Below are 13,596 nucleotides of genomic sequence, written 5' to 3'. Positions count from 1 at the left end.
TTTTATTCGATTGACGCCAACCTTTGTTTCTGCTAGAAATACCAACGTTGGGTCAGTTGCCTTCACTTCGTCAATAAGGATTCGAACCGCCAGATTTGACCCTAGACCCCGGCAGTTCCAGGCTAAGAGCGTCATTTGGCTCGGCGGTGCTGCCTCGCAGCCACCGCCACACCGCCATCCATTGTGTTTTCATATTCTAAGACAACATGTTTATTTTTCCCCTTTCTACATTTTAGTTCCAGAGCATTTGGGTCTAACTCTATTAATGGTGTTGGGCACTCCCTTTTTTGTTTTGTTAGGCTTTTATTTTTCTTTGGAGCATCAGACTTAATCTCTCTTGCCAACCTTTTCCAATGCTTGGATATTAGGCCCATTTTTTCAGCAACCCAGCCCATATTTTCTTCAAAACTCATTGCCATAGGGCCCATTTCGTTCTCAGATATCACCTCCTCCAAACCGGGTTGAGTGGGGATTTTGTTTGGCGCCAGATTGAATTTAAAGGGAGGCATAGTCTTGTCCGCATCAGCTTTTTCCCACTGCATGGCCATCTTCATGTCAGGTTGAGTTGATTGGATTCCTAGGCTATCATCACCTAAACTAGCTTCCTTTTCCTCTGCTTTCTCTAGACTCCCATTTACCTTTCCCAAATCGTGTAAAACACTCCCCAACACCTTTGGGCAGTCAGAACATTGGAAAATCTCCCTTTGGGCATTGTGATTCATGCCTGGAACTAATCGCACTAGCTCACCAATCTGCCCCTGTTTAGCTCCGGCCATCCTTCTATGCTCCACTACCTTAACCGCTGCATTCTCGGCATACTTTTGCCGGTGTACCTGACCTCTCCCCTGACCAGAATGGGCCGTGTCCCCTCCATACTTCTTCCATGGATCACCCCTTAACCAAGCCCCATACTGTAGGCTTCCTTCCTATTTCCCTTCATTTACCAATTGCTCTTTCGGACATTCTTTAATGGCATGGTCAAGCATTCCACACCTGTAACAAAAATTTGGTAACCTTTCATACTTGAAGATTACCCATCTGTTCTCACCTCCTTCAATTTTTATCTTCTTCCCACGGATGAGTTTCTTTGTGATATCAACATTCACACGTACCCTCAAGCATCTCCCCCATTGGACACCTGAATTCAATACATCAACATCCAGCACTTCCCCTAGTGTAGACCCGATTGCCTATCCCGTTTCCTTTGTTCTGCTCTTGAGAGGCAAATTGAAAATCTGCACCCAAAACGGACAATGCTTCATCTCAATATCCCTTGGAACGAGCTCCCCCTCGAACTCCTTCATGACAATTAGCTGTTTTTCAAAGCTCCAGGGACACATTTCAAGTACCTTTTGTTTATCCTTTCCATCACCGAACTCCACAAGGAAAATTTCTTCATCTATTTCCGAAATTTGCAATCCTCTGTTCGGCTTCCAGAGCATTCTCAAGTTCTTCCTCAGTGTGTCTAGATTTAAACTCCTCATGGTCAGAATCTTCATAACTATACAGTTTTTTCCCACTGCTTTCGCAGCCTCTGTACAGCTACTTCGTAGTTCTATACCCTCATCTTCCTCTTCTGTAACCTTAAGTTTACTCCACAGTTGTTCCAGCTCATCAGCCATTTGATTTGCTTTCACGTACAGTAACGTACACTACACCAAACACAACTAGCAGACTCACAGACACGAAACCAGACCTCACGTTGGGAGGTAACTAAACTCCTGTAAGAGAAATACTACAGGATGAACACTGCTACCACATGTCCAGAGAACATGAGAGCGGCATGAATTAGATTAATCATACATAAAGCCTGGCTTTTCAAGCACGTCCTGGAAAATGGACAATATTGTTTGGATTTACATGAGCGCTAAAGATACCCTTATAAATTATGGGTTCAACTCTTTAAAATAAAATAAAATGCTTTGGAAGATGTTACACATAAATTAGATTAATCATCTAAGCCCTGCTTTTGGAGAAGTTACTGTGTATGGATTAGTTATTAATTACTTATTTAGCTAAATATCTCAAGATTGTATAGAATTTTTTGCAACTATTTATTATTAGACAAAGTTTAATTACAAAATTGGTTGTAACTAGCCTAAAGGTACAATCTTACTCAATAAAATAAACATTACTATATATTTTGAAAATATAACCGTTGAATTGCGAGTTTTTTGCACTCTTAATACACATATCAAATTTTGTGTCAATTGGATATTATTCACTATATAATCTCTAAGTTTATATTATGTGCATAATTTTAAACTATAAAAACTTGTAATTTAAATAATTTATGAATGACATAACTATTGACCTTTAATTTTTTAGAAATTTTGAAAATATGGAGGATATAAAAAGATGTAATCTAATGGTAGATCTGATACGGGTAATTATTGGGTATTCTTAAAGTATCATAAGTGCGTACTCCCCCCTTTCACGTAACTGTGGGTTCTACTAATTAAATTTATGGTAGGACCCACAATTCAAATAAGAGGAGGGAGCACGCATTTATAGTACTCCAGGAGTATTAAATAATTCTCCCTATGATACAGAGACATTAATAAATATGGAATTAACTAACTAAGCTTAACCACTAGCGGGTGTGGTACAACTGGTAGGTGACTGCTGAGACTTCACCACATCTCAGGTTCGAGTTCTCACGAGGATTGTAATTGCAATTTCTGAAAGTCCCAGAAACCAATAGAGTCTAGGGTGTGTGTGGGTTTAGAGTTTCCGAGTTCCAGTTTGAGCTAGTGGTACCCATGGGCTTACCAACTGTACCGTGGAGCGTGGGACAATGACGGCCACACGCGAGTCCCCTATTTTTTATTCTTAAAAAAAAAAAAAAAAAAAAAAAAAAAAAAGACTAAGCTTAACAGAAAAACTAACTAACTGAAACTACCGCTAATAAAATACAGCTGTCATCCACGCACTCATCTACTCACACACACTTTACACGTGCTAACTTAATGAATGTAAGTACAAGACTAATACTACATTTAGGCTACGTAGCTTTCAATGTACGCACGGCTTGTAGTTTAGACATTAGCATATTTTCTTCTAATCTGTCATCTTCTTCTTCTTTTCTTCAATGTTACTTTGAACTATTATGGCCTGTTTGGGAGTTTAAAAAAGAAGGGGGAGTAGAGTAGAGGGAGAGAGAGTAATTCAGTTACCTTATTTGGAAGTTTTTTAAGGAATGAGGGGGAGGAGTTTGGAGGGGTTTGGGGGGCTTTCAACCACCTCTAACTCCTCATTTTTAATTCCCCCAAATTGGAGAGATTTGGAGGGAGAGTAGAGTAAATAAATTTCCTAATTTACCCTTTCTAAATTAATAATAGACCAATTTTGCAAATCCATTTTCAAATAGGGGTAAATTTGTCTATTTTAATCATTTTCTCTTCTCTCCATCTTAATTTTTAAAACATCCAAACAAGGGGAAAGACTAATTACTCCGTTCCCCCTTATTAATTTTAAACATCCAAATAAGGTGGAAGGGAACCATTCCCCTCTACTCTCTTCCCCATTATTCTTCTCCCCTCTACTCCCCTCTACACTTCTCCCTCTCTAAACTTCTAAACAGGCCATTACTTAAGCTGCTGCTCTAATATTCGACACAAATTTCAACAACTTGTAAACAGGTTACTATCTTTTCAATTTGTAAGAGCATCCACATCAGTTGGTGGATAGTCTTCTATAATACAAAAACTCCTCCATTTTACACATTTTGGTCAAAAAACCTCCCACATCAGCTCATGTAAAATTGTGTAAAGTCTTCTAAAAATTTTCATGAGCTACAGTAACCGTGTAAATTTGCATGGTTACTGTAGCTCTTCTATATATTTTTTTATATTTTTTTCTCTCTCCTATCTCTTGCCTTATCAGACCCTCTCTCACCCACTCATCAATGCCAAGAAGAAGAAGAAGCAGCCGACCATCACAACAACCCAGCACCGCTAACCACTAACCACCACCACTGCAACACAGTACCGCCAACCACCACCACTACAACCCAATACCAGCAACCACCACCACAACAACATGGACACACCATAAAATCATCAAAATCGTTCTAAATCTAGATCCAAATTCATCAAACCCATATACAAATTCATGTAAATAATCAAACTGAAATTGAAAAAAGAAGAAGGAGAAGAAGAAGAAAGAAAGAAGAAGATGCTGAAGAAGATGCCAAAATCACCATTTTCTCCACCCAAAATTTTTGCTTTCTCCGCCCAAAATCCCTGCCCTTAATCAAACCCAACCCAAAATCATCATCTATAATAAAAGTATAAAACCCAAATTGTAAAAGAAGAAGAGGAAAGAAAAAGATTCTCAAAAAAAAAAAAAAAAAAAAAAAGTGGCAGAGATAGAGATAAGAATAAGAAGAAGAAGGGAAAGGGGGTGTTTTCAAATAAAAAAGAAGGGCTAGGTGGGTTTAGGTGGGAAATAATAAAAAAAAGTAAGGAAAAATATTATTTTAATAAAAATGTGTGTATAATAGATAAACTGATGTGGGTGTTTTGTAAAAATAATGGTATAATATAGAAAAAGTAGGTATTTTATGTAAAATAGACGGAGTCTTTTAGCCACACTGATGTGGTTGCTTTAAGCTTTGATTGTCAAAGAAACACAAACCACGACAGAGATTATGGTAAAGCTTGATGAACCGTGTGTTTGAAATAACGTTGACTGCCAAAAATATTAATTCGTTATTGAAAACTGAAACCAAACTATTTCCAATATATATATATATATATATATGAAGAAGACAAGAAGAAAAAGAAAAGGAAATGGAAAAGGAAATTCCATTTGGCAGGTTTGGTGAGGGACTTGTACTTTCCATAATGGCGTTTCCAGTCGATCTGCTCTTTACAACGTAGGCACACACCCACACACCCATAATCTCGGAATACGGCCTAAACTTTCCACCAACTTCTTGTCATAAATATGAATTAGTTTTCCTTAGTAAAATTTTTTCTAGAGAAATAGAAATCGATTTTCTTGTTTGTTGTAATACCGTTTAGTTTATCTTGACTCCGACCACCCCAAATTTCAGTTGCTCTAAAAAAAAAAAAAAAGAAAAAAACAACGATACACAAGGATCATCCATTATTATTTTTCCTTTTTTAATTTTTTCATTTATACGTCCAATCAGTTGAGTTACAAGTTTCTTGACTCCATTATATTTAAAAATTTAATTATTTTTCTTTTTAGATTATTTTCCGTACATGTTTGGAGTAAAGTAGACAATTTGCGTATACTCATTAGAGTTTAGAAAGATTATGCTCATTAGAAAAAAAATATTAGGAAGATAACGAGTTCTTGTTAATCTAATTGTGTATGTATATGTTTTGAATTTATCTAGACTGATTTATAAATACCATAGTTTGGCCCCCCAAGCCAAAATTCCACGCTCTGCCACTAGGTATCTAGGTGAATTTGTTTTGGTGCTCTGGGGGGCCTTGCCTGCTGCTCATTTTTTTTTCTAAACGAGATTTTGTTCTAGACTTTTGGGTTTTAGTTTTAGAGTAACTAAAACAACGTGACTTTAGTTGTTTACTATGGCTGCCAGGGTTTTTTTTTTTTTTTTTTTTAATCCAACTTTTTTTTTCTTTTTAACCAAACAAAAAATATTTATAATTATTTTACATCTTATGTACCAAATACTTATCTTGAAAAACATAAATATTTTCTATCCTCACTTTTAGTTTTCTGTCTCTTCTCAACATTTTGTATCATTTCACTTTTTTATTTTCTCAACTAATTAAATTCTATTTTTTTTAATAATAATAAATCGATAGTTACAATGAGATAAAATTTGAATTCTAACAAGTTAAAAATTCTATGAAAAAAATAACAATTAAATTATAAAACTATGAGAAATAGTGTAGCAAATTACTGATATGTTGGCAACAACATCACTCCATAACTACAAATCTGTTTCTTAGTCAAAACTTAAAAGCCAAAAAAGGATCTCTCCCTACAGTAATTTTTTTTTTCATTTTTATTCTCACTACAAATGAGATTACAGAATGCCATTCGGTGCCATTGTCAATAGCAATGTAATACCACTTTTAAGGGTTAAGATTAAAACTGGAAAGTTCACTTTGAATCAAAAAACTTTATTAAATTTTTAATTTTTATCTTTTTATTTTTTTTTACCTTAAATCTTTTACTTTTCACACTAAAATGGTAATTTTAGTTGCAATTATTGCATAATGCTAATTATTGAACCATCCAAATCCCAAAATGCCTAGGGGCCCAAACCATTTCTAATATGACAAAAGACCCATTTAAATATAGCAGAGATGGGACACAACGCAGCCCAAGAAGTCACATTATGGGCCAAAAAAATTATCTGGCCAAGAGACAAAACAAGAAGAGTCCAGCAAAAATCTAGCTTTTAAAGTAACATGAATGCTTCTTCTTTTGCCACCAACAAAATAGAGTGTGCTTCATCCCTGTTTGCCAATCCTCTAACATGAGAGTTGGTCCAATAATGGCAAATGGGCATTTGAAAATGAGATGCTCTAAGGTCTCTAGCTCTATCTTGTATTGTGGACAAACATCATCGTCTACTTGAAACTTGATAGAAGAAAATATATCTCATGTGTCCGATGCATACAAAATTTTTGCCCTTGTAGAAAGGGTGACTTTAGACGAGAGAATTGCTAGAAATTGCTTAGTATTACAAGATTAGACTATGACTCCTATTTCTAAATTCAAGCATCCCAATTAATGTTCATTATTGCTTCAAATATTTACGATTAGTAAAAAACAATGTTACCAAAGGAACTATAACAACTTCTCCAATTGCTACATAGTAATGACACGAGATGTGTGCATCAAATATGCCCTTACATAAAGATATTACAAATAGTCTACATGTCTCTCATTTTTAATCTTCTTATTATACCACCAAAGCCTTTCTCAAAGCAAGGAAATGTCAAGCTTTCCTCGCTCGGAGAGTAACTCCATGTTCAGGTACAAAACTTGGATAGAATGAGAGATAAAATCACCTTCAGTCCTGTTATGGCAAAGTAGGGACAAAATCAGACAAAATTTACATACATCGGACTAAATTTACAACTAAACATACAGACAAAATCCCCCAATACCCTCAGTGTTTCACAAACAAACCAAAAAAAAAAAACACAAAACAAGATAAACAAAAAAGGTATAAAAGTTAACATACAAATAGCATGATAATATTTTTTAGAGACATTGGTGATTGTATGATGCTAGCATATTACAAACCAAACAATCATACACTCAAAATTATCAAATACCTGACTAAATTGATGTTCGCCAAGTTGCTCCTTGATATGAAGATTTTGTCCAGAGGCAAATACAGTAACAACCACATGCCTGGCGTGAATAGAACCAGCAGCTATGTGCCTCACAAATATTCAGTAATTAGTAGGCTACTATCAACATTTGGGATACACGGACGCGGCTCCCAGGCTAGCGCAACCGCGTCCGACGCGGCGACGCGGGAGGGTCGCCACAGACCGCGCGTCCGTGCCGCGTTTTGCCGCATCGTGCCACGTGGCGGTTCCTGACTCGGGCCGACGCGGCTGAAATCGGTGCTGACGCGGCCCAAATTGGGCCGACTCGGTCTGTATCGGCCTGTATCGGCCGAAACGGCCGAGTCAAGTCGAAATTCAAAAAAAAAAAAAAAAAAAGGTGCAAAACGCACCGTTTGACTTAACCTAAATACCCAGACCCCCTCAGACCCTCACACTTCATCCAAAACTCCCAAACACCCTCTCTCACTTCGTCCCTCATCTCCCTTCTCTATGTGCTCCATCCCTCATCTCTCTTCTCTGTGTTCTGAGCTCTCTATGAGTGCTGTGTGCACACTGCACTGCTTCAGCCTTCAGGTGTGCTCTCTCTGCTCTTTTCTTGAATTTTTATTCTTTGTTCTTTACGATTTCTCTCTTTCAAATTGCTTAGAAATAAATTTGTGAATCTGAAAATTTATGTGCTTGACTACTTGCTGTGTTTTTTTGCTTGTTTTTTCAATTCTTGTGGGAGTTAAAGGGTTTTGTTAACCTATGATTTGTGATTTGTGGTTTGTGGGAGTTAAAGGGTTCTGTGTTTTTTTGCTGTGAACCTGGTTGCTATGTTTTTTTTACTGTGAACTTGGTTTGATTTATCATTAATTTATTTAGTTAATAGTTATTATTTGTAGGTTATTTGTGGGAGTTAAAGGGTTTTTTTGGTTCTGTGGTTTTGTGTTTTTTTGCTGTGAACCTGGCTGCTGTGTTTTGTTGCTGTGAATTTAGTTTGATTTATCATTAATTTATTTAGTTAATAGTTATTATTTGTAGGTTAAATTGAATCTATTGAATTTACAATGGACGAAGTTAATAGCACAGAAAGTTCACAAGAAGTGTCAAATGCTGAATCTCCTCTTTGGCAGTATGTGACTAAAGTAGAAAAACCAGTTGGTGCATCTGTTAAATCTGGTGGAAACACATATTTTAAGTGCAACTATTGTGATATAGTTTTTATGGGATCCTATTCTAGGGTTAAGGCTCATTTATTACAAATTTCTGGCAAAGGTATTAGAGCATGCCGTAACGTGTCAAAGAGCCATAGGTTGGAAATGCAGCGAATGCATGATCAAGTTGAGACTAATAAGTTAGAGCAAGAACAGAGAAGTCAAATTCCCTTACCCCCACCTCTCCCAGGCCGTGGGATACCTATTTCCCCATTTCGGAGACAAGAAGGGAGTGATAGTAGTCATAGTACAAATCCGGTTTATGCTAAGAGGAGGAAGGTGACTATGAATACTACTTTGGAGAAAGCATTTTAGAATAATGCTAGACATGATTTGGATAGTAGAATTGCTAGGATGTTTTACACCGGTGGGCTTCCGTTTAACTTTGCAAGGAACCCACATTATCGTAGTTCCTATGCATTTGCTGCTACTCATAGCATTTCGGGTTATCTTCCTCCTGGATACAATGCTTTGAGAACAACACTTTTGCAAAAGGAAAGAGCTCATGTTGAAAGACTTTTGAAACCAATTAAGGACTCTTGGCTTGAAAATGGTGTAAGTATAGTTTCTAATGGATGGTCAGATCCACAAAGGAGGCCTCTTATTAATATTATGGCTGTATCAGATGGGGGTCCAGTATTTATAAAGGCAATTGATGGGTCAGGTGAGTTCAAAGACAAGCATTACATTGCTGGGGTGTTGAAGGATGCTATAAAAGAGATTGGACATGAAAAAGTTGTCCAAATCATCACTGATAATGCTAATGTGATGAAGGCTGCTGGAGCTCTTATTGAGGGTGAGTATCCTAAAATATTTTGGACACCTTGTGTTGTCCACACTCTCAATCTAGTTTTGAAGAATATTTGTGCAGCAAAAAATACTGAAAAGAATGAAGTTACATATGAGGAATGTAGTTGGATTACAAGTGTTGCTGATGATGTATCTTTCATACGTGTTTTTATCATGAACCATTCTATGAGGTTGGCAATGTTTAATGAATTTTGTCCATTAAAATTGCTCCAAGTTGCTGATACTAGATTTGCTTTGGTGGTTGTAACGTTGAAAATGTTGAAGTTGATAAAAAGATGCCTTCAAGCCATGGCTATTAGTGACCAATGGGCTTCTTATAGGGAGGATGATGTTGGAAAAGCTCAAAAGGTGAAAGATATGATTCTAAGTGATCTTTGGTGGGATAATATTGATTATATCCTTGAATTCACAGCACCCATTTATGATATGCTACGAATAGCCGACACAGATAAGCCTTGTCTTCATCTTGTGTATGAGATGTGGGATTCCATGATAGAGAAGGTGAAAGCAGTGATATATCGGCATGAAGGCTTGGAAGATGATCAATATAGCTCATTTTGGGGTGTGGTGTATGATATACTCATTGATCGGTGGACTAAAAATTCTACACCACTACATTGCTTGGCTCATTCCTTAAATCCTAAGTAAGTACATTTATTATCTATTTTCCTTAGTTCACCCTTTTAGTAAAACACACGTTTGATCTATATTTGTTTTTTAATCTTTAACTAGGTATTACTCCATTGAATGGCTTTTGGAGAATCCAAAACGCATCCCTCCACATCGGGATCATGAAATTTCTATGGAAAGAAGCAAGTGTTTGGAGCGATACTTTGAAGATGAGAATGACTTAATGGTGGTGAAGTATGAGTTTGCTAAATTTTCAGGAGGGAGGTTTCCTTCACCAAGTGCCTTGACGGATAGGTGGACCTTACTACCTTTGGTTTGGTGGCAATACCATGGCTCCGCATTTCCAACTTTTCAAACCCTTGCCCTTAAACTTCTTGGACAACCTTGCTCATCCTCATGTGCTGAGAGAAATTGGAGCAGGTACAAATTCATTCATTCCTTAAAAAGAAACAAAATGGCTCCTGCACGCGCTGAAGATTTGGTATATGTGCATTCTAATCTTCGACTCTTGTCAAGGCGCAATGAAGAGTACATACATACCGCAACAAAGATGTGGGATATTGCAGGAGACTCTTGGAATGAGAGCGACATGCATGGAGGAGTTAGAATTCTTGAGAATGCAGCTCTTACACTTGATGAGCCAGAGTTGGAGGCCATAGTTATTGGGAATGTTAACACTGGTGCTACTACTAGTGAAAGTGAAGTTCGAAGTGAAGCTATTGATCTTGAGGATGATGATATTTGTGTTTGATTGTCTTGTTGATTATCTTTTATTTTGTTTTAGTTTCAAACTTATGAGTTGTATTCTAATTTCCAAACATCATGGAATGTTTTAGTTTCAATCTTGTGGATTATATTTAATTTATGAACATCATGTTTTAGTTATTATCTACTATTGCTCTTAAATTTGGTATTTGTTTATATAATGTGAAAAAAGTATGCTTAGCAATATATTAAACATATATTGTAAAAATATTTTTAATAATTTTTTAATCGCCGAGTCTTGCCGCACCTGCACCCACCTTTTTCAAAAATTGCCGAGTCCTGCACCCGCACCCGAGTCCCGAAACGCACCCGTGCTTCATAGATCAACATGCCTTGCCACATTTAGTTTGGTGCAAAACTAGGACAAAACCTTATAAATCAAAACTCCAGAGAATGATCCTACCGAAGACCATAAGCCAACTGAATAATCACATCATTATCGAAGCTTTCTTGAAAAGCAAATTACTGGCAGTAGCATGAGAACCAACCGGTTCATGAATAAACTGGTTATGACGTGTTCATGCTGGAGGATGCAGATAAAGCAATTCACAAGAATTCTAATTCCAAAATCAATATTAAAAGGGTTAATCTCAGCCATAATACTCAGCCACATGGCAGCATCAGGTAGCTCTTCCAATCTTTCACAACACTGCAAATGAGGTGAGTTGGTAGACTACCTTGTTCTATTTGAAAATACGCTTCAGGTCACAATTCACCGCACCGTAAAAACCAATCCCTTTAGTTTGAGTCATTGGTGATATAAGAAGCTAAAGAGTGTAGCACCAAGCCTCAAGTGAATATTCTACAAACATCTTCAACAACTTTTTCTGAAATTTCCATAATCACAAAATTCATGTGACATGTATTTCTTTATTTACATAAGAACTGCAGTGAGTGGCGGAATCAGTGGTACTTGCTTACCAAAACATACATACAAACATCAAAGATTGTTCATAAGCTTTTATAACTGTATGCTGCTGTGAGGAGAAGCAGGTCCAAAGGAATTTGGAGGTCTAGTCACAAATGGATGATCCAATAGTTGAGTTGCCGTAGGCCGATCATTTGGGTTAACTTGTAGGCATTTGAGGATGAAATCTCGGGCATCTCTTGACAAGGAATCAGGAACTAGAGGAGGTTCACCCTTGCCAATCCTAAACAATGCTTGCACGCCTTCCAAGTGAGAGTATGGATGTTGACGCGTTGACATCTCCAGCACAGTACATCCAAGGCTCCATATATCAGCTGCAAGCCCGTAGAAACGGTTCTTTAAATTAACAACCTCAGGTGCCATCCAGAATGGATTCCCTATGCAAGACTTAATATCATTCAATTTGGTTACCTTTGCTAACCCAAAATCTGCAAGTTTTACAGATCCACTTGCATCCACCAATATATTAGAACATTTGATGTCCATGTGGATCACTTTCTTATCATGAAGATACTTCAATCCATTCAAAATCTGTCTTGTGTAAGAAGAGACTTGAGAATCCCTCAAGCGATACTTTTGATAAAGACTGGCAAGTGACCCTTTTGTTACGAGCTCAAGGAAGATATAAATCCTACTTTCATCCTTTTCCGTGCCAAGATACTGAACTATATTCTCATGTTCAAATTGCTTTAAAAGTGAAATCTCCTGCTCAAGGTAAGAAATGTTCTGCTTGCCCTGGCTTCCTTGATCCAGGAACGAAACCTCCTTTACAGCAAAAAAGAAGCCATCCTCAGTGTAGCCCTCATAGACGGTTCCGAAAGAGCCACTTCCAAGAAGCTCACCCTTTTGCCACGAACTAATACTCCGTCTCAATTTCCCTCTCGGCAAAAAACTATACACTGGAATCACATTCGTTGCGCGAACAATCCCGATATCATTCTCATTCTCGTTCTGCTTCTTATCCTCTTCTTCCGAAAAAATCGAAGAAGAAGAAGAAGAGCTTGTCGTTTCAGCGTACCCTCCCAAACGCGTAGTGTTAGGTGCTACGACTTCGTCTTCAAGTGGAGCAGAGGACTTCAAAAGCTCCCAAGTTGAGGTGGAATCAACCGCCACCGACCGCCCCGCCACAGGCGGCGGAGCGAGGACCGGCGGCCGAGCTCCTTTGATTCCTTGACTAGGTCCCGCAGTGACAGAACCAACCCTAACCCTAACCTCATCGAGCTTTACCGGTTGAGCCGGTTTGAGCCGCGAAGGAGTAGGAGTAGAAGAAGAAGAAGCGAGATTGTTGCAGAGGCGAGTGGCGAGGTCGGATTTGGAGCGGTGGGCTTCCCAATCGGCGGTGGGGATAGAGAAGTCGTCGATCCCAGAAAGGCCCAAAGAGCGACAAATGAGGTCGAATTCGCCATATGTGCCTTCGAATCTGAAGCTCTTTTGGTTGTGAAAAAATGGAGGAAGGTCGAGAGAGCAACTTCGATGGCCGCCTATAGACGACAAGTCTTCGTCGCCGGCGGCGATGTCGAACGAGGAAGAAGGACTTAAAGAAGAAGAGGTGGAAGTGGTGGTGGACGAGGCCTCGTATTCGATGTTCTCTAAGGCGTAGTCTCGCTTTTGCTTTGCGTCCATTTCGATTGGTTGCCTCTGCTTACCTGTATAATTACTTTCTTCTCCAAATTTACATAATAATTTATTTGCCGTAATGCATCTTCCAGGTTCCTCTGATTCCTCACGGATAATTTCTCGATCCATTTTTTGTAGTAAATTATAAGGACTGTAGTTGAACAAAGAAAAAGAGAAAATAAATCAAACGTCAATAAGTAACATTTAATTGAAAAACAAAGAGATTATCAAGACTCAAGAAGAGTATAAAACAAAATAGAAATGACCATCCGGTGAACAAGCGGCAAAATTTGCCAAATAGTAGATTTTTAGAAAAAAATTTGTTACAGATCATGCG

General features: G+C 37.9%; 3 protein-coding genes across 3 annotated transcripts; 2 read left to right on the top strand and 1 right to left on the bottom strand.

Moving 5' to 3' along the window:
- The first annotated feature begins 8,362 nt into the window (after nt 1–8,362).
- LOC115984928 lies at nt 8,363–8,824 on the top strand. Its single transcript, XM_031107910.1, has one exon. The coding sequence runs from the start codon at nt 8,363–8,365 to the stop codon at nt 8,822–8,824; it is 462 nt and encodes a 153-aa protein (XP_030963770.1).
- Nucleotides 8,825–8,863: 39 nt separating this feature from the next.
- LOC115984927 lies at nt 8,864–10,700 on the top strand. Its single transcript, XM_031107909.1, has 2 exons — nt 8,864–9,963; nt 10,052–10,700. The coding sequence occupies exons 1-2, from the start codon at nt 8,864–8,866 to the stop codon at nt 10,698–10,700; spliced, it is 1,749 nt and encodes a 582-aa protein (XP_030963769.1).
- An 814-nt stretch (nt 10,701–11,514) lies between these two features.
- On the bottom strand, nt 11,515–12,956 carry LOC115984926 (mitogen-activated protein kinase kinase kinase 1-like; the record flags this gene model as incomplete). The annotated part of the gene is made up of 1 exon (XM_031107908.1): nt 11,515–12,956. A coding segment is annotated over one exon (1,281 nt), but the record flags the coding sequence as incomplete, so codon positions are not given.
- Between the last annotated feature and the right edge of the window lie 640 nt (nt 12,957–13,596).

Source organism: Quercus lobata, chromosome 4, assembly GCF_001633185.2.
Source record: "Quercus lobata isolate SW786 chromosome 4, ValleyOak3.0 Primary Assembly, whole genome shotgun sequence".
NCBI lineage: Eukaryota > Viridiplantae > Streptophyta > Magnoliopsida > Fagales > Fagaceae > Quercus > Quercus lobata.
The sequence above is the reverse complement of the archived record's forward strand: the minus strand, read 5'-3'. Positions and strand labels throughout refer to the sequence as shown.